The sequence below is a fragment of the Mirounga leonina genome, unplaced genomic scaffold (genome assembly GCF_011800145.1).
Source record: "Mirounga leonina isolate KUSES-001 unplaced genomic scaffold, KU_Mleo_1.0 Mir_200, whole genome shotgun sequence".
Taxonomy (NCBI): domain Eukaryota; kingdom Metazoa; phylum Chordata; class Mammalia; order Carnivora; family Phocidae; genus Mirounga; species Mirounga leonina.
This window is the reverse complement of record NW_023270503.1, coordinates 2395075-2419888: the sequence shown is the minus strand read 5'-3', so window position 1 is coordinate 2419888 and position 24814 is coordinate 2395075. Positions and strand designations below refer to the sequence as shown.

At 52.0% G+C, this 24814-nt stretch overlaps 1 protein-coding gene across 1 annotated transcript in view; it reads left to right on the top strand.

Moving 5' to 3' along the window:
• Window positions 1-24814, top strand: part of RPH3AL (rabphilin 3A like (without C2 domains)) — a 146184-nt gene that overhangs the window by 39818 nt on the left and 81552 nt on the right. The window contains 3 exon segments of the mRNA XM_035027607.1: window positions 15733-15844; window positions 20207-20350; window positions 23395-23524. Of these exon segments, the coding sequence (XP_034883498.1) occupies window positions 15768-15844; window positions 20207-20350; window positions 23395-23524 (351 nt within the window). The 5' untranslated portion in view covers window positions 15733-15767.

The window sequence follows — 24814 nt, the reverse complement described above, 5'->3', positions numbered from 1 at the left end:
GTCAGCCATTTAAAATGTGCAATTCAATGGGGTTTAGTACATTCACAGATGGGGCAACCACACAACAGCCAGTTTTTGAACATTTTCATCACTGCAAAGGTAAACCCCGTATGCTGTCACTCTTACTTGCCCTCTTGCCCATAAGCCCTAGGCAACCACCTGTCTACTTCCTGTTTCTATAGGTTTGCCTGTTTTGGACATTGCACGTAAAGGTAGTCATTTACAATGCAGCCTTTTGTGGCCAGCTACTTTTGGCATCACGTTTTCAAGGTTCATCCATGTTGTAGCATGAGTAGAGACTTTGTTCCTTTTTATGGCCAATATTCCACTGTACAGTTTTGCTGTATTTTGTTTATCTGCTCGTTAGTTGATGGGCACTGGGTTGTTTCCACAGCCTTTTGGCTCTTATGGACGGTGCTGCTATGCACCTCTATGTACACTTCTTTTTTTTTAAAGATTTTATTTATTTATTTGACAGAGAGAGACACAGCGAGAGAGGGAACACAAGCAGGGTGAGTGGGAGAGAGAGAAGCAGGCTTCCCGCGGAGCAGGGAGCCCGATGCGGGGCTCGATCCCAGGACCCTGGGAGCATGACGTGAGCCGAGGGCAGACGCTCAATGACTGAGCACCCAGGCGCCCCTGTGTACACATTTTTGATAGAACACCTGTTTTCAGTTCTTTGGGGAACATACCTAGCAGTGGAATGACTCAACAGTCATATGGTAATTCTATATTTAACTTTTTTTGTTGTTTTTTAAGATTTTATTTATTTTTTCTTTTTCTTTTCTTTTTTCTTTTTTTAAAGATTTTATTTATTTATTTGAGAGAGAGAGACTGAGAGAGAGAGAGCATGAGAGGGGGGAGGGTCGGGAGGGTCAGAGGGAGAAGCAGACTCCCTGCAGAACAGGGAGCCCGATGCGGGACTCGATCCCAGGACTCCAGGATCATGACCTGAGCCGAAGGCAGTCGCTTAACCAACTGAGCCACCCAGGCGCCCTTTTAAGATTTTATTTTTAAGTTATCTCTATACCCAACGTGGGGCTTGAACTCACAACCCCGAGATCAAGAGCCAGCACGCTCTGCCGACAGAGCCAGCCAGGCGCCCCTCTACTTTTGACTTTTTGAGGACCTGGCAAACTCTTTTCCACAGTGGCTGCAGCAATTTACATTCCCACCAGCAGTGTAAGAGGGTTCCAATTTCTCCACATCCTCACCGACACTCCTTATTTTCCATTTAAAAAGTGTTCTCCATCCTGGTAGGTGTGAAGCGGCATCTCATTGTGGTTTTGGTTTGCATTTCCCTGATGGCTGGGGGTGTCAGACATCTTTTCATGTGCTTTTGGGCGTGTATACCTCTGCCTTGGAGAAATGTCTATGTGAGTCCTTTGTCCGTTTTTTAATTGTCTTTTGTTGAGCTGGAAGAGCTCTTTACTTGTTATGAACACTAGACCCTTATCAGATACAGGATTTGCAAATATTTTCTCCTGTTCTGTGGTTCATCTTTTCACCTTCTTGAGAGTGTCCTTTGGTGCACTGAAGTTTTGAATGTCGATGAAGACCAAATTATCTTTTTGTTTTTTTTTTCTTTTGTTGCTCATGCTTTTGGTGTCGTATCTAAGAAACCACTGCTGAGTTTGAGGTCGTAAAGATCTACCCCTATATTTTCTTCTAAGAGTTTTACAGTTTCAGATCTTCGATCCGTTTAGTTAAAATTTTTAAGTGGTGTGAGGCGAGGGTCCAACTTCATACTTTTGCATATGGCTACCCAGTTGAAAGGAGTCTCGTTTCCCCATTGTATGGTCTTGACATCTTGTCAAGGGTGTCAAAGTCAGTTGATCGAAGATGTATGGGTTTCTTCCTGGACTCTCAGTTCTGTTCCAGTGCACATTTGGAACATTGTCCAGGCCCGAGGCTCGTCCTGCCGCCAGGGAGCATCTGGTCCGATAGGAACACATTCATAAGCCGTCAGAAATCATCAGGTGCTGGGAAGGGGTAAAAAGTAAGTGTGTATGATGTCAGTTGTTTCAGGCTGGGGCAGGGGGTGTGGAGTGGGGGCAGCAAGAGGACTGCCTGGAGGAGGCATGCGCTCAGACACGGGGGATAATGCCAAGTGTTTCTGCGTGTCTGGAGACAAATTTGGCAAGGTAGGGCAGAGCCTGTGGATGGTCATGAACTTCCAGGTGAAGATGTTGGGCTTGATTTGGAAGCATCTGAGTAGAGCCAGGCCTTTGTCGGGCCCGTCTGATGGCAGGGTAGGCTGCATCTGGGCAGGGGAGCCTGGAGGCAGGTGAACCACTTAGGATCATAGGGTGACTGAGGTCTGGGTGAGCCCCTGGGTCAGGCAGTGGGAATGGTGGGGAGCAGGGGCCGTCAGAGACCTGTAGCTTCGTGCCTCACTAGTCTGTGCGCTCTGGGGCAGGGCAGGGCAGCTTGCAAGTGCTGCCGTGACCCACGGAACCCCAGCCTTCTCAGAACTATTTGGCCAGTTTCTGTGAACTCCTGGCACACTCCCTCGTGCTGGGAGCACGGGAGATGGATGCAGACTACCCCTGGTCTGTCGCTTTCATTAGCTGCCACGTGCCATAGCCAGGGCTCCGTAGGGGACAGAGAAGGTGACCGAAAGAGCCAGGGGCCAGCTGGGTGGTCTGGAGGCCATACCTTTCAAGCGTCAAGTTTCAGCTCCTTCTCTGGAAGGGGATGACGGTCAAGCCCTCCCCTCGGGATTGTGATGAGCTTCAGTAGGTCAGCCCGGGGCAAGTACCTGCAGGTAAGTGGTGCCGCGTAAAGCCGGCTGCTTTCTCTCTCCCATCGGATAGCTCAGGGCCAGGCTGGGCATTTGCAGATCCATTTTAATTTGTGGGCTGCTCCTGAAATCCTCCAGGATACGGCAAGATGCTGGTGGTCCTGCCTGGCCTTTCTCCTGCTCATCTCCTCTGTGCCACGCCACGTGCTGGGCGTGCTCCTGCTCCCCTCTCTTGTGCCTGAGTCCTTGGCAGTCCTCCCTGTGGGCATTCAGGATGGGCACCCCCATTTTTGGGGGGTCTTTGCCTCTACCAGGGGAACAGGGCACACAGAGAAGTTGACAGGTGGCTCCTGGCAGTGCAGTACTTAACCTTGGAGTTGGAACAGAGAAATGTCTGTTTGTGTTTCCATGAACGAGAGGGGACAGCTGGCTGGCAGATAGCAGGCTAGGTCGGCTGGGGCTTGCCTTGGCTGCTGGCTTTAAGCAAATAGCCAGGGCCAGGTTTCCCGCCCAGGTTCTGGCGAAGCGGGTGGAAGAAGAACGGAGAAGTACCTGGCAGAGCCTGAGAGCCGGTGTCCTGGCGGGGCCGTCTGGAGGCCGCCGGGGGTGACAGCCGTGCCGAAGCTGCTCCTAAAATCCCCTGTCGGCATACCTGAAGATTGGGACTGTACCACGCAGGTGAGAAGGGGTGCACCTGCTTTCCTTCCAGAGGTTTCTCTGCTTCATGGAGAAGTTTCTGCTGGGATCCTCCCAACGACGACTCCTAGGTGTGAACTAAACTCAGATTTCCTTTGCAGAAATTGTTTGCCTATGACTTTTCAGACACACACACCTTGTGTACATGAAAGGAGGCTTGTCTTTCTGCACTAAAAGACAAGCAGCACTAACACCCCTTGGTGTTAGTGCCCGGGAGGACTGGGGCATTTTCCAAGTGGAGTCCCTGGGGCCACAGACACCTGATTACCCTGAAAGCTTGTTTTCTTCTGGTAACCTTAATCGAGCTCTAATTCCGTCTCCTGTTCTTTTTTTGTGCCATCGACCCTTTTTTTGATAGTCTGGTGAATCCTGTGGAACCTTTCTCAAGATAATGATTTTAAATGCACAGACAGGATTACAGAGGAGCCAATTATATTGACTTAGAGTTATCAGAATATTTTTTAAAAACAAGCTTTCGATACAGTAATCTCTATCCTCTTTTGAATCATTAACTAAACCACCTTATAGTAGGTCTAATAACTATTATAATTTTGAAGTAGTGATGAACATAAATAGTATTTGGAGATATCTACAGTTATGTGATATGTAAATTATCTCTTGGTCTATTAACAACCAAACCACAGGTACTGATGATATGACTGTGATGTGTTGCCTACATTCATAGTGAAAGAAAGTAGACAATTTCAGATGCAGGTTAATAAAAATAAAGATATAATTTATTCCCCATCCAAGGTCACAGCTCCCCTGTTAAGAACTCCCAAGAGAAGCAATAACCGAAGGAGATTGTTGATTTTTTGTTTGTTTGTTTTTTTAAGATTTTATTTATTTATTTATTTGTCAGAGAGAGAGAGAGCACAAGCAGGGGGAGCAGCAGGCAGAGGGAGAAGCAGGCTCCCCGCTGAGCAGGGAGCCCAATGTGGGGCTCGATCCCAGGACCCTGGGATCATGACCTGAGCCGAAGGCAGCCACTTAACCAACTGAGCCACCCAGGCGTCCTGGGGATTGTTTTCTTGAATGCTCTTTTTGCATCAACCATGACAGCTCTCTTAGATTTAGGCTCCTCTCCTAGTTTCCGGCACCTAGGAACTCCAGGGGGCATTTTAGACCAACTTGAGCATCTGTGCATACACACCGAAGGGTCCTCCCAGCCGCTGTCCCCGCCCCCAGGGTAGGGCTTCCTGTTTCTGTTGTTGTCCTGTGTTACAGCTTGAATCGTGTCCCCTAGAGGGTTATGTTGAATTCCCACCCCCCAGCACCTCAGAATGTGGCCTTATTTTTTTAAAAAAAGATTTTTATTTGAGAGAGAGAGAAAGCACAGAGGGAGAGTGTGAGGGAGAAGCAGGCTCCCCACTGAGCAGAGAGCCCGATGCGGACTTAACCGACTGAGGCACCCACGCGCCCCAGAATGTGGCCTTATTGGGAAATCGGGGCACTGGTTCCAGTGAGGTCATCCTGGAGTCCCCTTGGTCTCTGTCCCGTATAGTGAGAGGCACAGGGAGACGACTATGCGAACACGCACGGGAAGAAGGCCACGTGAAGATGAAGACAGAGATTGGAATGATACAGCTTCAAGCCAAGGAGCACCAAGGATTGCTGTGTAAGCCCTAGCAGCCAAGAGAGAGGCGTGGGACAGATTCCTCTCTAGGTCCTTCAGAGAGAACTTGGCCCCATCAGCATCTCGGGTTTGGGCTTCTGAGCTCTAGAACTGTGTAAGCCTCCTGGTTTGTGGTAAATGGATACAGCAGCCCTAGGAGACTGATACCATGTGGTCTGATGGGGAATGGACCACTGCTCGGGGCCTGGCAGCCACCCCGTGAGGCTGCCTTCCCTCCTGCGTGTGCCCAGGTTGAGTCTAGCCCAGGGGGTCTGGTTACCCCGGGCTGGGGCTCCGCCAACCGTGACTGCCTCGATCTGGGATTTGTACCTGCCCTGTTTTAGGCCTTTCAGAGGTAACAAAAGTGAGCTGTGCCCCTGGGAACATGTAGGCAAAGTGTGTGGCTGTTAAATTGGGAGGGCTGGCCCTCGAAGTGAGAGGGGGAAGAAGTGGGGTGCTTTGCATCTCATTTCGGTTGGAGGCTCTCCACAGCATTTCAGCCTGGGAATGAGAAAACGGTTCAGTTAGAGAGACAGGCAGGGGTCTGGGCCCAGCCGAGTGGGCATCGTGGATGAGGATTTACTTCCCTGGGGAGAAGACCCTGCCGCGGTGAGGGAGGCTTCCTACCGCGTGAGGCCTTCTGGGGGCACAAAGAACCACCCCAGCTCACCCTGCAGCAAACTCAGGTGCATGCTCAACCCTCAGTGCTGGTTTGTTGAATGAATGAGGGTGATGGAGCCAAAAGTGGCAGCTTCTTGCCTTTCGGAGGACCACAGCAGACTCTTAGCTCTGTGACTCAGTGGGGATGTGCCACGGAACGGGCCACGGGGTGTCCAGGATTGGTTGACCCAGAAGGCCACAGACAAGAAAGGCTTCGGGAATCTGAGCAGGGGTGTGGGCCTTAGCGAGCCCCGCACAAAAGGAGGTGGGAGCGGGAGCCATGAGGACCGGGAGCCATGAGGACCGGTAGGGTGCCTTACTTATCCTTAGAAGATGATTACAGAAATAAATTCACCCCCATTGCCAAACTGTACTCTACCGCGTGGACTCTGCCTTTCCCGCATGGGTACATGATTGGTCCATTGTGCCATCATTGTGCCTACTTCTTGTTCCGAGTCTTGCCGTAAACCCTTGTCTAGGTCATTTGTCGTTGTGCTATTGACTGTGCTGTTGTTGACCATTCCTCAGGAGTTGGGGTCCTTTCTAGATTTCCTATGGGTCTAGTGGGTGGAAACCACTTTGCCGAGTGGGCCCAAGGCAGGACCGGTGGGGCCTGCATAGGGGATGGGCCTGCACGTGGTTAAGGAACTGTGAGGGTCACACTGTGGGGCCTCCGATTCCAGGCTGGGAAGGCTGGGCAACCGTCCATGGGCTGCGAAGTTTAGTATTAGGTCCATAAAGGTAGACCGGCACCCACCACGTTGTGAGTACCGTGCTAAGGACACCGAGGTGCGTCCTGGGAGCTGCGGTCTTCATACGGGTAATAGAGGTGGAGTCCCCTCAGGATACGAAGGGGGATGAAATGCTGTGGGGAGGCAAGGGGGGTGGATTTCACACAGGAGCTGGGTGGGGAGGACTGAGGGAATTCCCAGAGGAGGTGACCGGGCCCCTGCAGGTAGACAGTGTGCAGGAACGACGTTTCCCATGAGAAGTTCTGGAGACAGAGCCGAGCAGCCAGAATTCGTCCAGGTTCCCAGGGGCTGGAGTGTGAGTTTTGTGGAGGGATGTGGTGGCAGGTGAGACTGGAGGCGTAGTCCGGGCCAGATGGTGGATGACCTTGAGTGTGGCTTCGGGGTTTTTTTTCCTTTAGCAGTGGGGAGCCATTGAAGGTTTTTGAACAAGGGAATCCCATGTCCTGACCTAAGCTTTAAGGATGAGCTCTCTGGCTGCAAGTGAAGGGCATGAGGCCTAGGGAGGTCCAAAGGCCAACTTTCGAGGCTTTTGCCGTCGTCTGGGCAAAAGAGGCAAAGAACTGAACAGGGCAAGGAGGGAAGAATCACCTAAGGAGGCAGATCTGTCAGGATGCCTGCTGACAGGGTGGGTTCTAGGGACGTTTGTCAGGCAGAAGCTTCCTCAGGGTGCCTCATTTCCCAATCCCTCGAGCCCTGCCTCATGCATAATTAGCCCAAGATACCATAGAGAGGTTCCCTCTGGTTTCAGACAGGCCTCTGAGGCTTCCCGGCTGGCTCTTTCATCCTCCCCGTGTGGCGTGACAGGTGGAGGGACTGTGGATGTCTCAGCTCACCTTATCTTGCTATTAGCATGTTGCCCGTATCATGGTAACCAAACAGATGTCAGGGCCTGTTGCTAAGGGTTCCCTGGAATATTAATACCTGGGCGTAGAACTGAGGGCTCTTACAGGCGTCTCGGAGGCCTTGGGAAGCACCAGCTTGGGGGCAAGTATTTTTTATATTCATCCCTGCTTTTTCTCCCTCCTTTAGACCCTCACCTGCTCCCTTGCCACCCCGGCCCCTGATAGCTAGCTCGTCTCGGGATGGCAGCTGAGCGGTAGTGGGGGGAACGGCCCCTCTCCCCTCCTGCCCAGGGCAGGCATGGCTGAAGGTGCATAGCAGTGGGTCCCCTGGGGGCTGAATGCAGACTCTGAGGCCTTCCCAGGGCTGCTTTCTGGGTGTCGGCTCAGATTTGGCACCGGGATGAAGCCTCTTTTCCAGCCCTGCACATGCCACCTGAGGAGGCTCCAGGCCCTCCCCCAGCTCCCTCTCCTCACTCTGGCGTGGGGGTGGGGGCAGACTGGTTCTGTTTGCCTCCCTCGTCTGGGCTTTTGGCCTTCCCACTGCTTGCAGGTTTGAAAGTCCAACTCCAAACAGCTCGGAGAGGGGGTTTGGCTGGATATTGAGGTCAGGGTGAGGATTTTCTTTATCAGAGATAGTTTGTATCGGTCATATATTGCCATGATAATGCTACATAACAACCACCCCCAAACTTGGTACCACCTTTATCGTTCCCAAGTCCGTGGGTCAGGCATGGCTCTTGGCTGGACCACGCATTTCATTCATCGTGCTTCAGCAGCTCAGAGACAGCCTCCTGCACCTCACGTGGAGGGATGTACGTTTGCTCGTTCTGTCCCACTGGCTGTTTGGAACCAGGGTCCTGCACTTGCTGGTGACTTGTGTTTGCCTTTGCATGCAGTGTCCCCTCCTAGGCCCTGCGGTTTCTCTGAGCCCTTCCGTCCTGCCTGCTTCATTCCCACTGTTTTTTTTCTTTAAGATTTATTTATTTATTTGACAGAGAGAGACACAGCGAGAGAGGAAACACAAGCAGGGGGAGTGGGAGAGGGAGAAGCAGGCTTCCTGCCAAGCAGGGAGCCCGATGCAGGGCTCGATCCCAGGACCCCAGGACCATGACCTGAGCCAAAGGCAGACGCTTAACGACTGAGCCACCCAGGCGCCCCCCCCCGCCCCCGCCACTGTTTTCTCTGTATCATTTCTTCTCTTCCTATGAGGTTGTCTACCCACAGCACACCCAGGGGAGTCATCGTCCCAGTTGTCTCTGTGGAAGTCTCCCTGAAACAAAATCAAGGAGGCGGAAAATGCCAGGGTCTAAAGGTGGGAGATGTAACCACACCAAGGAAAAGGTTATTAGCTTTGGTAGTAGGGCAGTTGCCTCTTGTCCCCACCCTGGCCCTGGCAGGCAGAGTAGAGAGCCCCGGGGTGTGTGTGTGTATAATCCTTCTCAAAGGGCAGGTGGTTTTGCAGCTCCGGATCCTCTGTCGCTCAGACACCGTGCGGGCTGCCTTGTGTCCCGGCACTGTGCTAAAGCACGTGTCCGTTTTGGAACGCTGGGGGTCTGACAGCCGTGTTTTCTTGGATCAGTGACAATTTGTGCTGCTTGGTGGGGTTTATGGGAGTGTGCTCTCATCTCATCCTCCCTCACCAGGAGCTTGGGGTGGAGGGGGAGCCCCTGCCCCTGTTTGGAGGAGAACATTGGTTGGAGGGGTATCACCTGACCACCCGGGTCACTTGGGTCTCCGTGTTCACTTCTGTGTTCACATTACTGGATTCTGAGCGCACGAAGCCCTTTTTTTTAAATTAACATATAATGTGTTATTTGTTTCAGGGGTATAGGTCTGTGAGCACGAAGCCCTTTAAGGGGACAGAAGGTTTCTTTCAAGTAGATACAAATATTTGTGGAGAGGAGGCCTTTTTTTAGTGATTACAGAACTGTGTGCATTATAAAACCAACTTATTGGAGATTTCCAGATAGGTTTTGAATTCTGGGGTCAAAAATAGAAAATCCACATGAGGCTAATGGGACAGAACTGCAACTCTGTCACTACAAAAAGTAGTGGATAATTCTAGAAGCACCTTGGAGAGAGTAGGCTGAGGCCTGCAACTGATAGGTTTGAGTGACTGTGAACGTCACTGTGATAAAAGTTTGTCTTAACAACGTATGAGAAAAAAGTATACTTTCCCTTTGGGGAATTTATCCTGAGGAAATGATCAGAGATAGGCACAGAGGTTCATCTCCCAGATACACATTTTTCTGTTGAATATAAATAAAACAAAATTGGAAATGATCTATGTGCTCCCAAGCAGGACAATGATAAAATATATCCAGAATGCTAAGTTAAACAATTAAAAATCATGGTTTTGAGGAATTCTAATAACGTGAGAAAGTACAGTGTGAGAAGAGAACAGCAAAGAAGATGTGTGGCAAGAACCCAATTTTATTTGAAATCTCTACAGAAATACCTGGGAAAGAATCGGGAGGCCTTACATTGAGCTGTCAGGAGTGTCCATGTGGGGTGGGTGATGGTGAGCGTGGGCTGGTCTTGCTTGTGATACCCGGCAGAGCCCGGGACGCGGCCTTGTGCGGGCGCGTCATGGCTGTTGCCCGGTGGGGACAGCCGGCCGTGAATGCAACGTTTGTCTGCAGTGACTAACACCCAGCGTGGTGAGCTTTGGACTTGAGGGAGAGGAGAATTGAATCTCCCTGGAAGAATGAGTTTGTTTTCACCGATCTGCCTCAGAAAGTTTCCTGAGGCTCATGGACTCCTTCCCCACAGAATTGTCTCAGGAAACCATCACCAGGCATTTCCTGGTCCCTGTTCCTCGTCCCCCCCCCCCCCGGGGGAGGGGGCATGTCCCCTGAGCCCAGGCGCTCCTGAGGGCGCAGCGGGCCTCGAGGCAGGATGGAGGCAGGCCCCGGAGGCGCAGCGCCCCAGCCTTAGGGCACGCGGGCCTCTCGGCAGGGAGGTGGCTCTGGGTGCTGACTCCCCTGTGGGGAGTCCTGAGGAACAAACTGTTTTGTGAGCGAGCAAGTTGCAGAGCATGGCTGGAGCCCAGCTCTGCTCTGAGCACGTTTGGCTTGTTGTCTGAACTGCTCCTTGTCTGGGAATGGCCGTCTCTTTGATGAAGTCAATTCCGCTGAGCACCTACTTTGTAGCAGGCCCTGTGCTGGGCTCCAGGGATGGACAGGGGAACAGGACACAGGCTCCCCGGGGAGCCCGCAGGCCTGGGGGGGTGGGAGCATGTTGTCAGTAGAGTGGGGGGACTCTGGGTTCCCAGGTCTGAGCCCACCTCCCCTGGACCAGTCTTCCGTCCTCAGCAGAACGCACATGCGTGTGTGCACACATGCACACCACATACCTCTCTCCTTCGGCTCTTCCCCCTCACAGCTGGAAGGACTTCAGAGCCAGGCCTGGCCCCAGCTGCCTGCTCTCCCCTGGTTGACAGAGGAGGCCGGAGCTCCACGCAGCCGCCCTCTTTCCGCAGACCCTGCCGCCTTGCTTCTCTCTAGGCCCTCAGCCCAGTCCCTCTTTCCCCCTGGAGAGAATGTGTGGTTTGCATTTCCTGCCTTTTCACTTGCCTTCTTTAAGCCCCTGTTTGGTTCCCTGGTCAGTTGATTTTTTTTAAAAGATTTTATTTATTCATTTGACAGAGAAAGACACAGCGAGAGAGAGGGAACACAAGCAGGGGGAGTGGGAGAGGGAGAAGAAGGCTGCCTGTGGGGCAGGGAGCCCAATGTAGGGCTCGATCCCAGGACCCTGGGATCATGACCTGAGCCGAAGGCAGACGCCCAGCCGACTGAGCCATCCAGGCGCCCCGTCAGTTGATTTTTGACCTGGACAGATTGGCGTTTGTTCATGCAAGAGTGCAGTCCACGTTCAACTCCCATGGCCCTGCTCTTTGGAAGCTTTAAGGACCCAGCTCTTAAGAGCGACGGGGCCTTGGGAAGGGGCCCTCCCTGGCCCTCCTCCGGGACCCACCGCTGGAGGGGAGCAGAGCCCCAGCTGGTGTGTGTTGGCTGGTGGTGAGCACACAGCTTGGCAGAGGAGCCGCCTGGATGGAGAGGGTTCAGGAAGCCAGGGACAGGGCTTGGCTGGCGAGTCAGGGAGCTGGTGGCTCAGGCGGAAGAGATTTGGAGAACCTAAGCTGGCTCCGTTGGCAGCTTCCCGACGACGTGTGGCCCTTGCTCTCTCACCACCTGTCCCGAGGCTGCTCTGTGTGGGCGGAGGACGGCTGTGCCTTACACAGCGCTAGCCGCAACCTGGGCAGAAGCCCGAGTTCTCTCCCGGAGCCACCCCTGTGGACAGGCTCAGCCGTGATCGTAGCAGATCTCAGCATGGATGAGGACCCTGCCAGCCCGCGTTCACAGCCCGATGCCTCGGGAGGTGACGTCTGTCTGCTCGCCTTCCCTGAAGCTCAGGAGTAAGAGGCAGGGGACAGGGAGTGCCTTCCTGCTCCCGCTCCAGGGGACTGACTGGGGTGGGGCTCACTTCCCACCTTCCGGGCTGGAGCAGCCACCAGCCTCCTGCCTCAGGACCCTTCTCTAGCCGCACCCCCCCTCGCCTGCCACCTGTGCCTCCCCACTGCAGCTTGTCGGAGTCGCTCAGGGTGGTCCCTCCAGCCTGTCTCAGCCACTTTGGGGACCTATGAGAAAACACAGGCCCAAGGAAGATAACTGACTGGTTCCTGGCCTTCCAGTAAGTTTGCATAAAAGCCAGACTTCCGTGGGTCTTTTCTCTCCTCCTTGGGTCTTCTTTCCCCCTTCTTTACTGCCCCCCAAATCCTTCCCTCCGCCCTACGGCGGAAGGCGATCCAATACAGAGACATTACTATGGAACGAAGGGTTAGTAGACCAGCACAGTTAGCTGTGTGACCTTTCCTCAGTCTCTTAACCTCCCTTGTTTCTCTTCTGTCCAACAGGAAAAACAGTGATGAGAGTTAGAAAGAACAGAACAGAATAGCCAGAGTAACAGAATAGTGGGTGGTTGCAGAGTTGTTTTGGCTAAAGTTTTAAAAGCAAAAGAAGAGGAATAGAACTCAAATGGGTCACAGGAAAGATAAATATTAGCTTGGGGGTTCTCTTGCCAGTGATCTCCAAGGACCTTGCTCCCCTAGGAAGTGACCCAAAGGGGACAAAAGGGGTTCATTCCCTAAAGATTGATTTCAGCCTGTGAGGAACTGCTGCATCTTCTCTCCACCTGTGCTGTCTTCTCCTGGATGTCCCCACCTGTCCTCACCATAAAGGAGATGAAGGTTTGAGCCTGAGAGCATAGGACCCCTTCTTTCTCCTCAACCCCCCCACTCCCCAGCTGTACACATTCTGGGCTTAGAAGCTTCTGTGGGGGTGTCTGGTAGAGTAGAGGGGCCACCCCCTCCTCACTGTGTCCAGCTGCCCCTGCAGGCCGTGGTAGATCCCAAATGACCAACTGGATGCCCAGTATACCCAGGTCAGGTCTCTCCTGGTCAGGGAGACCCCCATCACTTCCATTTCTTGAAGCTTCTAGAGTATTCTTTTAAACAATAATAAGCAGGGCTAATGAATTGTAGTGTGATCTAAACATTTACTTGGAACAGAGTAATGCTTTTCATACCCACGTGGCAGTGTGATTATACTATTCACGAGATAACAAATTCTGAAAAACAACAAAACAAACCGTAGGGCACTGAAGGCTGGATGTGGGACGCTGGTTTACACTTGTGTGATGAGTGTGTCATTTTTGACCCTGTCTGTGTTTCCCTGGATCGTATGTTAGCCTCATTTGGGAGAAGGTCAAGACTGGATTTGAGGAGGCCCTTGGGTGATGGTGGCATCCTAGTGCTGGGCCTGGCCATGGGGTCTCCACACGTGGCTCTTTAGGGTCTGGATGTGCCCAGCGCTCTCTCCCAAGGTGGCCCACAGTGGAGAGCAGGTGCTTTGATGTGCTGCATGGGATAGAGAGACCACTGCAGTCAAGGTCATGGGCTTGGTCTCTGTGGCTACAGCCAACACGCTGACCCCTGCTGGTCATCATAGAAATCGGTGACATTGGTCTGGAACAGTAGTTCTCAAACCATGAGCCAGGGATCCCTGGGGGGTCTCTGACACCTTTCAGGAAATCCACAGGGTCAAAACTATTTCATAATAATAATAAAATGCTGTATCCCATTCTCTCACAAATGTACAGAAAAGGAAAAGTTCATTAATACGGTTTCAGATGCCACATTTGAACTAATCTTTAAGAAACTACCATCTGTTGAATCTGGTACACTATGAAAGAAGAATATCCACAATTATCTGGAAAGACTGTTAAAATACTCCAACTGTAGTACATATTTGTGAGAGTCTAGATGTCCGTCATACACTTGAACAAAACCACATAATCACAAAAGATTGAACAAAAAATCGGATATGGACATCCAGCTGACTTTTGTGAACCAAACATTACACAGATTTTTAAAAATGTAAAACAAAGCCATTATTTTCACTAGTTGTTTTTTGTTCTGAAAACATAGCTTTCTAAATAAAATATATGAACATCTAATGGGTTTATTGTTTTTTGATGAATTAAAATTTAATTTTTTTCCCCCAGTTTTAATTTCTAATGTAGTAAGTATCAATAGATACAGCCCACATAATTTGCTGTTCTCAATAATTTTTATTACCGTTTAATGAGATACAGTTCATATACCATAAAATTCACATTCTAGAAGGATATTCATTGGTCTTAGTTTATTCTCAAAGTTGTGCAACCATCACCATGACCTAATTCCAGAATATTTTCATGACCCCAAAAAGAAACCCTGAACCCATTAGCGGAAACTCATTCCTTCTTCCCGCCACCCGCACTCCAGCCCCTGACAACCATTAATCTACTTGCTGTCTCTGTGGATTTTCCTGTTCCAGACATTTCTTGTAAATGGAATAATACAACATGTGATCTTTTGTGACTGGCTTTTTTTTTTTTTTTTTTTTTTTAAAGTAGACTCCACACCCACATGGGGCCCAGTGTGGAGCTTGAACTCACGACCCTGAGATCAAGACCTGGGCTGAAATCAAGAGCCGGACACTTAACTGACTGAGCCACCCAGGTGCCCCTTTTGTGCCTGGCTTCTTACACTTAGCATAATGTTTTCAAGGTTCAGCCACATTATAGCCTTTATCAGTACTTCACTTTTAATGGCCAAATAATATTCCATTGTGTATGGATAATGCCAAATGATCTACATTTATCAGTTGGCAGATACTGGAATTATTTCCACTTTTAGCTGTTATGAATAATACTGCTATGAACATCCATAAGCAAGCTTGTTTTTTTTAAAGATCTTATTTATTTGAGAGAGGGAGAGCTTAAGCAGGGGGAGCGGCAGGCAGCGGGAGAGGGAGAAGCAGGCTTCCCGCGGAGCAGGAAGCCCGATGCTGGCCTCGATCCCAGGACCCTGAGATCAGGACCTGAGCTGAAGGCAGACACTTAACTGACTGAGCCACCCAGGTGCCCCACCAACCTCAGTAGTTTTTAAGGGTATGAAGGATTCCTGTGTTTGAGATCTGTTGGTCTAGATCGGTTTGGGCCAGAGCAGTGGATAACTCAGTGCAGCCCCTCATCTTTGCTCTGGGATTGAGTTACCATCCCCCTGCTCTCCCCACAACACACACACACACACACACACACACACACACTCCAGCATACATGTGCAGTACCCTTATGCTAGATCATCAAAGAGCTGGTCATAGCCTTGGTGGCAAGGAGAAAGGCAGCTGAGCTGGACCACGAGAAAGGCAGCTGAGCTGGACCACGCACGTTAAAGCACCAGGAAGTTCTGGAGCAGGGTGGCCTCCCTGCAGATTCCCAAAGGTGCCATCTCCCTTGTAGTCCTGGCCGTAGCTGTGGCTCCCCATCCTCCTTCTGGCTCTGGGGAGCCCTGTGAGGGTTGGCAGAACATGTTGGGGAGCAGCACCTGTGAAGGTGGCCACGTTTAGCTACACCCGTGGGCCTGGAGCAGCCACAGTGGGCCCCCCAGCTTTGGGAGGGGGCATACGGCTCCCGCGGGCTGTCTAGCTCTGTGCCCCCCGGCCCCAGCCCCTGCTACTCGGCACCGTGCTCAGTACGGTAGGGGCTGTACTTGGGAGAGGCAGGAGTCAAGTGCCCTCCACTTGTGCTTCTTCCCCCCCGCCCTTCTGCTTCTAACTTCTGATGTCCTGCCAGTCGTGTCCAATCTGGTCACTTAGCCGCATGAGCCACCTAGTCAACCCTCCCCAAATTATGATCCTTTCGAAAGAGGAGCTTTGAGGGAACAGTATTTAGCCAGAGGATTCTGATGGCAAGGCATCTGCAGGCGGCCAGATACAGGGATGCGCCGGAAGTGCCAGTGCTTGGTGCCTGAGGGACCCTGGCTGCTGTCTGCACCCCAGCTGATGATGTGCTCTTGATTTTTCCCCCTTCTCACCTCAGATGTGACTCCTGGCCCTGGCTGGGCACTCGGAGCCATGGCCGACACCATCTTCGGCAGTGGGAACGACCAGTGGGTTTGCCCCAACGATCGGCAGCTTGCTCTGCGAGCCAAGTGAGTATCTCCAAGGCCCTACCAGGCCTGCCTTCCCTCCCTGTCCCCACTCCCCTCCTTCTGGGGGCAAGATTCAATATCAGGGACCCAGAAAGAGAAGTTTGGAGACAAGTGCATGTCTGATGCACACCACACTCCAGGCCCCGAGGTCGGCACTGAGCAGCCATTCACTCATTTGCCATGTGGAATGTACCTTCATTTCTCAGAGGAGGAAAGGGAGGCTGCGCTCCTTGCCCATGGCAAGCTGGGGACCCACGCCCAGGCCCCTCTGATTGCCAGGCCTACAGCAGGCTGCAGGGGGCCAAACCACTTCCTCTGCCTTCTCTGGTGAGAGTACGTCACTGAGCCTTCAGTCCCTGAGCCCCTGGAGGCGGGAAGCCTTTGATACCTGGATGCCCGCTTCACGGCGAGGGCCTCACACTGACAGGACAGAGCAAAGGCTGATCAAGTGAACCAAGAGTTGCCCGCCGGGCTGAAACACAGCCAGCCTCGAAGTGTCCCCAGTCTCCTCCAGTACACTGCCAGGGTCTCTCTGGTTCTGGTTTGTCCCCTTCAGGTCCCAGCTTTCCTGTTATCCCTCAGCCTGGTGACCCCTCAGACCCAGTTAGGTCAGTCCATCTCTACCCACGTCCCCCCTGTGGCCGGAGACCAGGGCTTCCCAGATGCCTCTCCTGCCTTCCAGGCTTCCCTCTCCATCCAGGGATTTGGAGGTCCCTGGTGTCTGATAAGCTCCCAAGAAAGCCTCTTCATCTGTCAAACCACGCCAATTATGGGAGCCAGCATTTCCCAAATGGGACCAAGTTCAAGAAATTTGCAGTTAGATGTTACAGGCCTGCAGGGGGACAGAGCTGAAACATCAAAGAGGGATAGAAAAATTAATCCGAAACGCCCAAGAGTGGAGTCCTGCATGATTTGCAGGAATCTCTGTGCAACAGTTAATTTGTCCCTCTCACTGGGATGGCTCGGCTCCTTTCAGCCCCCTGCACAACCCCCTGCACAGCCCCCGTGGGGGAGAGAGCAGGGATGAAGCCGGCAGCTCTCCTTCTCTGCTCCGATGCCAGGCGAGATGATGGGTCCTCCCTGGCAGGATACAAGGAGCTGGGGAAAGCTGTGCTCTCGGTGTGAGCCCTGGTGACCCCTCTGGCATTTCCTTCAGTTCTCCCTGACCTGTCTTGCACTCAGCAGCAGCCCGAAGCTGTTGTAGCATCTTTTAGTAGAACGGATGCTTTTATCTCCTCCCCAGGGTATGCTGCCTTGTAATGCCAGGTTCCGTAAAGGAGAATACTACAAAGCTTGCATCCGGGTCCTGTGCCCTGAGGGTTCCTCTGAGAGGCCTGGGGAAGTTGCCTTCCCTGGCTTCAGCTCAGTTCTGTCCTCCAGCACCACCAGACATTTTCTAAACCCCTACTATGTGCCAGGTGCTGATTGCACAGCAGTGAGCAAGACCAACGTGGTCCTTTTTCTTGAGGCACTGGTGGGGAGAGGTGAGCATTATACATATAATTACCCATGTGCAGCTACTTCGACAGCAGAAACAGGCAGTGGGGTGAAGGCAGGTGCTAACTTAATCTGGGGATTTGGAGAGGCTTCCCTGAGAATGTGATGTTTATGTTGAGTCCTGGAGTAGGGATAAATGTTAGATGGAAATAGGGGAAGGGAGCTTCTAAGCAGAAGGTACAGCTTGTGCAAAGGCCCTGAGGTAGAAGGAACAGGACATGTAGAGGGCCTGACAGGAGGCCAGTGTGGATTGAGTACAGAGTGAGGTGGTGAGTGAGGTGAACGGAAGCTGGGGAAGTGGGCAGGAGCCAGATGGTGTAGGGCTGGTCCTCCAGACTCACATTCTAGAGAGGAGACAGAGGGTCCTACTTGGCCTTGAAATAATGCTTAGGCCCAAGATGGAGCTATGCCTGAACTTTGTGGGAAATCTGAGAATGGACTCAACCCATCTTGGAGGGGATCTTTACCAGGAATCTAAGAGAAGTCCTTTTTTTTTTTTTTTTTTAAGATTTTATTTATTTTGGGGGGGAGCGTGAGCAGGGGAGGGGGAGGAAGAGGGAGAGGGAGGCAGGGCTGTCAGCAGCCGCTGACCATGGACTCCTTGGGTCAGGAGGCTGGCCAGCCATCTAACTGCTCTCAGCTTCCTCTGCTGAAAAAAGGGGAGGCTGAAGGGGAGGCCGGCCTTAAGTGATCACAGGAGGGTCTGGTGCGAGGAGGTCTGCTGTGCTCTGGGCTGGCGCCAGGAGCTAGCTGGGTAGGAGTTGCACCCTCCAGGATGGATGGCAGTGCCAGTGCCATGCCCTCCTATTTCTGTGTCCTGGGCCTGCCTTTTTCCACGGGGAGACCTGAGCTTAGGGACCCTGTTTTCCAGTTTTCCTTCCCTGGCCCAGGGAGTCACACACGGAGGGTGTCCTGGCCCATCCCTGACTGCCTGAATCCCTGCAATGCTCAGGTGGAGAAAACCTGCAGCTCGGGGTGGGCGAGTGTTGCTTCAGGGCCTAAACCGCTCGAGTCTGCTCAGTACACAGAGGAAAGGTGGGCGTGTGCCCCTGCCCACTCCAAGGACTGGCCCCCCTTCCTCTGACTCCCGGCTCTGCCCCTTTCCCTCTGTTTGCTTCCCCCGGCTCTGTGAGGACCACTTCAAAGAGCGTTGGTCTAGGGCAGTGCTTCTTTTCGACTTGGAGACATAGGCAGGCTAGAAGTCTGGAGCCCCTCAGTACGGCACCTTACTTCATGTCTCTGCACCTTTGTACATGCGGCTTTTCTTTGCCTGAACACCATCTCCTTCTTTCTGTGGGGGAAACACCTGTTCATCTTGCAAAACCCTGCAGGAGCACTGCTTCTTTGGTCAAGCCATTCCTGATGGTTCTGCCCCTGAGAATTATAGTAATCATCATTAAGTACCACTGATTAAGCAATTGGGCATTTGCTGTATGCAGAGCACTGGGTATACCCTGTCTCATTTACTCCGCGCGGCATCCCTTAAAGGGACAGAGCAGGAAATCCGGGATGAGCAGCTGCCCACATTCTCACGGCTGGGAAGGGACCGAGCCAAAGGTAAGACCATCCAGTGGACTCCGGGCTGAGCCCTTCATCTTAACCAGCCTGCTGGACTTACAGAGGAAGGACATGTTCTTTAGCTCCCCTGACGTACACCGTGTCGATAGTTGGCTGCAGTAGCCCAGATGGGGCAGTGAAGTGAGACCACCGGTGTCCATCTGTGTCAGGGAGCACCAGGAAGGCGTCCACAGCCTCATCCTCTTGCCCTGTGTCCTGCATCAGAGACTCTTGCTTGCTGTCCCTTCTTTAGGGAAGCCCAGCAGCATGTCCCCAACACCTACCGAGCCTGGCCTCGAAGGGGACGCCCAGTAAATAGGTCTTGAACGAAATAGCTCTTCTCGTTTTTCATTAAGTAAATATTGGTGTCATTGATTGGGCATCTTGTGTCCCCAAGCCTCTTGTCATTCTTCGAGGTGGTGACTTTGCCCTCTGGCCCGCCTCCGTGTTCCTAGCACCTGGCGCAGAATGTCTCAGACAGGCTGGGGCCCTGGGCAGCGAGTTGGGGCTTGGTCTGCCACTGCCACTCGCATTCCCTCCACAAAGATAGGAAGGGCGTGAGTTCTTCCCCTCAGCCCTCAGGCGCAGCCTCGGGAGGTGGCGCTCCTGCTACCTCCCCTCCTTCCGTGGGGCGGCACTGCCCTCCTGCCCTCAAACCCTCTCGTTTGCAAACTGCTGTGGGCATCTCCTTTCATACTCAGGGTTCGTTTCTGATCTAATTACCATTCTTTCCTATCCCACAGTAAGCTCCATTTCACTTAGATGCCGCAGAGCTCAGTCTTTTTTTTTTTTTTTTTTTAAAGATTTTATTTATTTGACAGAGAGAGAGAGCACAAGGGAGGAGCGGGGCCCGGGGAGAGGGAGAAGCAGGCTCCTCACTGAGCAGGGAGCCCGATGTGGGGCTCGATCCCAGGACCCCGGGATCATGACCCGAGCCGAAGGCAGATGCTTCACCGACTGAGCCACCCAGGCGCCCCAGATCTCAGTCTTGCTGATCTTCCATGCTCTTCCCTCACAGCCCCACGTGCTGTGGCAGTGGCCTTCTCTGTCCAGAGGATCTCACCCCGTGCTCCTGCCTCCCGCCATGCTAAGGTGGCACCGCTGGTCTTTGTGGGGCCCGGTGGCTGGCAGGTGTCAGAACCAGCACTCAAAACATCTGCCCTGTTCCCTGAACCCCTCTTCTGGACACGCAGCACCTGGGCTGTCCCCAGACTGTTCTGCGGGGGGGGGGGGGGGGGGCTTCGGGATATGGTGGGGCCACCTGAGTTTGCACTGCGGTGGCCTCAGGGCTGGCTGTGCTTTCTCCAGGCTGCAGACGGGCTGGTCTGTGCACACCTACCAGACAGAGAAGCAGAGGAAGAGCCAGTGCCTCAGCCCAGCCGAGGTGGAGGCCATCCTGCAGGTCATCCAGAGGGCAGAGCGGCTGGATGTCATGGAGCAGCAGAGAATCGGGTAAGGGCTGCTTCTGAGCTGGGGCGGGAGGGAGCAAGATCCTTGAGAGGGAAGCAAAGTCACTTAGTGTCAGATCAGGGGCGCTGAGAGTGGCACCCTGGGTCCTAGCGCTGGCTTTCACCGCAGGGAGTGAGTCCGCTCTGCCCGAACACCCCTGGGGTGTAGATGCATAACCCAGCCCCGCAAAGCCTCTGTACACTCCTCTGTGAGAAGGAGTTAGTGGCTCCTGCGTGGGCCCGAGGCCGTGGGGGGACGAATGAGCATCGTGAGGGGCTCTTCAGCTCCACACACGTGAGGGTCAGCCGTGGTCCAGCTGCAGGAGGGATTTGGTGGAAGTTGAGCGTGGACGGTCCTGCCCCAGCAAGGACTCCAAGAAGAGATGCTCTCCAGCTTGTTCTAAGCTCTTCTCCTGGCCTCCAGCATCCTGAGCTGACCCCTATACAGCCCTCAGGCAGTTTGGTTGTGTCTCTTTTTGTTTGTTGAGTTACCAAAGCAATTCATACCTCCTAGAAAATTGGAAAGACACAGAAAAACACAAGTAGGAAAACACAAATGCAGTGCATCGCATCGGACAGGATTTAATTTGATTCTGATCTCCTTGTTCTTCTTCTGTTCATCTTTTTCATTAAGTATGTGATCATTTAAAAAGTCAGACTCTGTAGAAATGCACAGTTCTAAAAGCGAAAGCACCACTACAAGGACCCTGCTGTCCAGTTTGTTAAATGTGCCTCAATAATACGGACATATCATTACTGTCATTTTATTACAAAAAGGGTGTATATCAGACAGACCAGTTGTCTTTAGCTTTTTTTCCCCCACATAGGCTGCCTGACCCTGTCCTCTCCTAGGGTCCTGTGAGGAGCTGTGCAGCCCCACATTCATGACTGACAAGCCAGCGCCGCATCCCTCAGGCTCCCCCAGGCGGGCATGCTGGGAGCCGGTGGGGGTGTTTCATGTGGGCTCCCTGATGCAGCGGGAAGTGTTTGCACCCCCCCATCCATCTGTCTGGCTCCCACTGTGAACACTGGGTTTGACAGAGATGTGGAATGACCCCAGAAGGCGGTGCCTCAGACTAACTGTCTCAGAAGGAGGAGGTGTATCCTGTTTCCATGAGTTAGAAGGGTTGTACTCACGGGGCCCCTATGAACAAGCAGTTCAGGCCAGAGCTCAAGTTGGGTTTATTCCCGGGGCCTTGCAGTTTCCTGGGTGAGGGACAGTGTGGAAGGGACCTCTGCGGACGTCAGAGGGCATGTAGGTAGAGGCGGCTCCCCCTTGGCCCCCAGGCAGAGCCTGATCACCTCCCGGGAGAGTGGGGGGTGCGGATCTCGGTGTTGGGCCCTGGGCTCTACCTCTTAGGAACTGTGTAATGCTGGTGGGAAGTGACTTTATATCTCTGAGCCTCAGTCTTGTTATTGTTAAAATGGGGGAAAATAGCATCCTCCTCCTGGGAGGTTGAGATAATGTACCTGCACTCTGTCCCGTGTTCCTTCATTCAAGAATTTTCCCTGAGTGTCCCCTGGGGACTGGAGACACAGTGGCCATCAAAACAGAAGTGGCCACCAGTTTTGTGAGGGTTGAAGTGTTGCTATTAAAAGAGGGAGTCACAGTGGGCTGAGGGGCCATGGGACCCTGAGGGGAATCACCTATCCGAGGCTTAACAGGGTTCAGGGATGGCTCCTGGACACTTGGCATCAGAGCTTAAAGAAAAGCTCTTTTTCTTTCTTCCTCCAGCTTCTTCATCCACACACTTGCTCAGACCAAAACCTCTACATCATCCCAGATCTCTCTCTCTTACCTCCTGTACCCCATTTCCATGGATGCTGCCTCAGTGCCCCTTTGCTGGGCCTCCCAGCATCTCCTGCTGGCTTCCTCACCTGCACTCCCTTGTTGTAGTCCTGGCTTTCCACAGCGGCTGGAGTAAGCTTTTAAAACTGCCACTTGGGGGGCGCCTGGCTGGCTCAGTCAGAAGAGCCCGTGACTCTTTATCTTGGGGTCCTGAGTTTGAGCCCCACATCAGGTGTAGAGATTACTTAAATGATTAAATAAGTAAGTAAGTAAGTAAGTAAATAATACTTTTTTTTTTTAAAGATTTTTTTTTTTTTTAAAGATTTTATTTATTTATTTGAGAGAGAGAATGAGATAGAGAGCATGAGAGGGGGGAGGGTCAGAGAGAGAGGCAGACTCCCTGCTGAGCAGGGAGCCCGATGCGGGACTCGATCCCGGGACTCCAGGATCATGACCTGAGCCAAAGGCAGTCGCTTAACCAACTGAGCCACCCAGGCGCCCGTAAATAATACTTTTAAAAGTTAAAATAAAAAAAATTAAAATGTCCCTTAGATCAAATCCCTCCTCTACGTAAAACTCTTCAGTGGCTTCATGTTGATCTTAGAAAATAATCCAAATTCCATTTTGTGTCCTACAAAACCCATGGAATCTGTCCCCTCCTCGCCCCTCCAGGGAATGGCCACACTGGCCTCCCTGCTGTTCTAATGTGCCAAGGCCTTTGTCTTTGCCTCCCCCACCAGCTGTTCCCTCTGCCTGGAGTCCCCCCCACCCCGCCCCCGCCCAAGCCCTGCTCTTCACCTGGTTTGGCCTTGTCCTCCTTTAGCTCTCAGTTCACACGTTCTCAGAGAGGCCTTCACTGATCACCACCTGATATGCTGCCTCTCAGTCTTCTCCCCACGCACTTACTTGATTTCATAGCACTCCCCCTGTCTGAACTCAGTTTGCTTGTTGACTTTTTATGGACTTTATCTTTATTGAACATATGTTCTATGAGAGCAGGGACCATGTCTGTCTCTGGCTTGTTTGCTACAATATCCCCAGGGTGTGGCACATCGTAGGTACTCAATTAATAGTTGGGGAGCGAATGAATGATTAGGAGGTAGCCTGGAAAAGGGGTGGGGCAGGGAACAGTATCCCAGGTGAGGGAACAGCACATGGGCCAAGGTATAGCGCTGGGGCCCCATGGCAGCCATACCTGGGCAGTGCTCGGGTTGGAGACAGGAAACATATTCCATCTGACTCTGTGTCCTGTGCTGCAGACGACTGGTGGAGCGGCTGGAGACCATGAGGCGGAACGTGATGGGGAATGGCCTTTCCCAGTGTCTGCTCTGTGGGGAGGTGCTGGGCTTCCTGGGAAGTTCATCAGTGTTCTGCAAAGACTGCAGGAAGGTAAGGCCCTGCGCTGGCTACCCAATCTGGACCTGCTCTGCGGCTTTGCACCCTGGCTCCCAGCAGTGTGTGTTGTATGTGTCTGTGTGTGTCCTTGTGTGTCCTTGTGTGCATGTGTGTGCATACGGTATCCTGTGCTTCTTGGCAAGAAGAATTAGGGCCTAAGGTTGAATGGCCTGGCTTCTAGGGCCGGCTCTGGGAAGTGGACCTCTGGGTCTCACAGGCCTGGGTATGAATTCATACCCAGCTTTTCCACTAGCTGGATGACTTCAGAAAACTTGTTTACTATGTTGAGCCTCATCTTCCTCATCTGTAAAATAGGGATAATGATAATATGTACCTTAGAACATTGTGAGGATTAAATATTATATGCATAGGTCTTAAAAACCTTGTCTGGCACATTAGTACTCAGTAAATTTTATTAGTTTTTTTTTTTTTTTTAAGATTTTATTTATTTATTTGAGAGAGAGAATAAGAGAGAGCACATGAGAGGCAGGAGGGTCAGAGGGAGAAGCAGACTCCCCACCAAGCAGGGAGCCCGATGCGGGGCTCGATCCCAGAACCCTGGGATCATGACCCGAGCCGAAGGCAGACGCTTAACGACTGAGCCACCCAGGCGCCCCATGCCTCTTTTCTTATAGACCCAAGAATAATGTGCCTTCCAGTCCTTAGGATTATTTAGCATCTCAGTTTTACTGTCTATTGCATGGAGCCTACATTTTTTTCCCCTTTTAGACCTTTAGTCATACTCCAGCATAGACTAGTTGCTGCATAGCTGTCATCAGGGGACTTCCCTTTACTGCCTTCCTAGTTTAGAGAGCTCTTCCCAAGATACCATATCTTCCTCTTTCCTTTGTTTTTCAATCTAGTTTTACTGGTACCCATCTTTCATGTGTTTTAAGCCTCGAGTTATTTTGGTCAATAAGAGATAGAAGCTTCTCTCTTGAGATTATATTGGGTGAGGGAACTGAAACCAAATAATGATCAAATAAATAAGAATATTTCAGGAAGTAATACATTCTAGGAAGAAATAACGGGAAACAGAAGATTGGGGATGGGGTGGTGTGGGGTGGCTAGAGCTGAGAGGACCGTAGACTATAGAGAAGTCAAAGAAGTAAACATGGACTTAGCCACATGAAAGCCACTGGCCACCTTGATAAGGTAATTTTGAGTGTCATTCAAAAGCTGGATGAGAGAACCCAGATGCAAAAAGGTCAATATACCAAACTAGTAAGTGGAAAAACCAGGATTTCAGCTAAGATCATTTCTCCCCTCTTCTGTGATATGTGG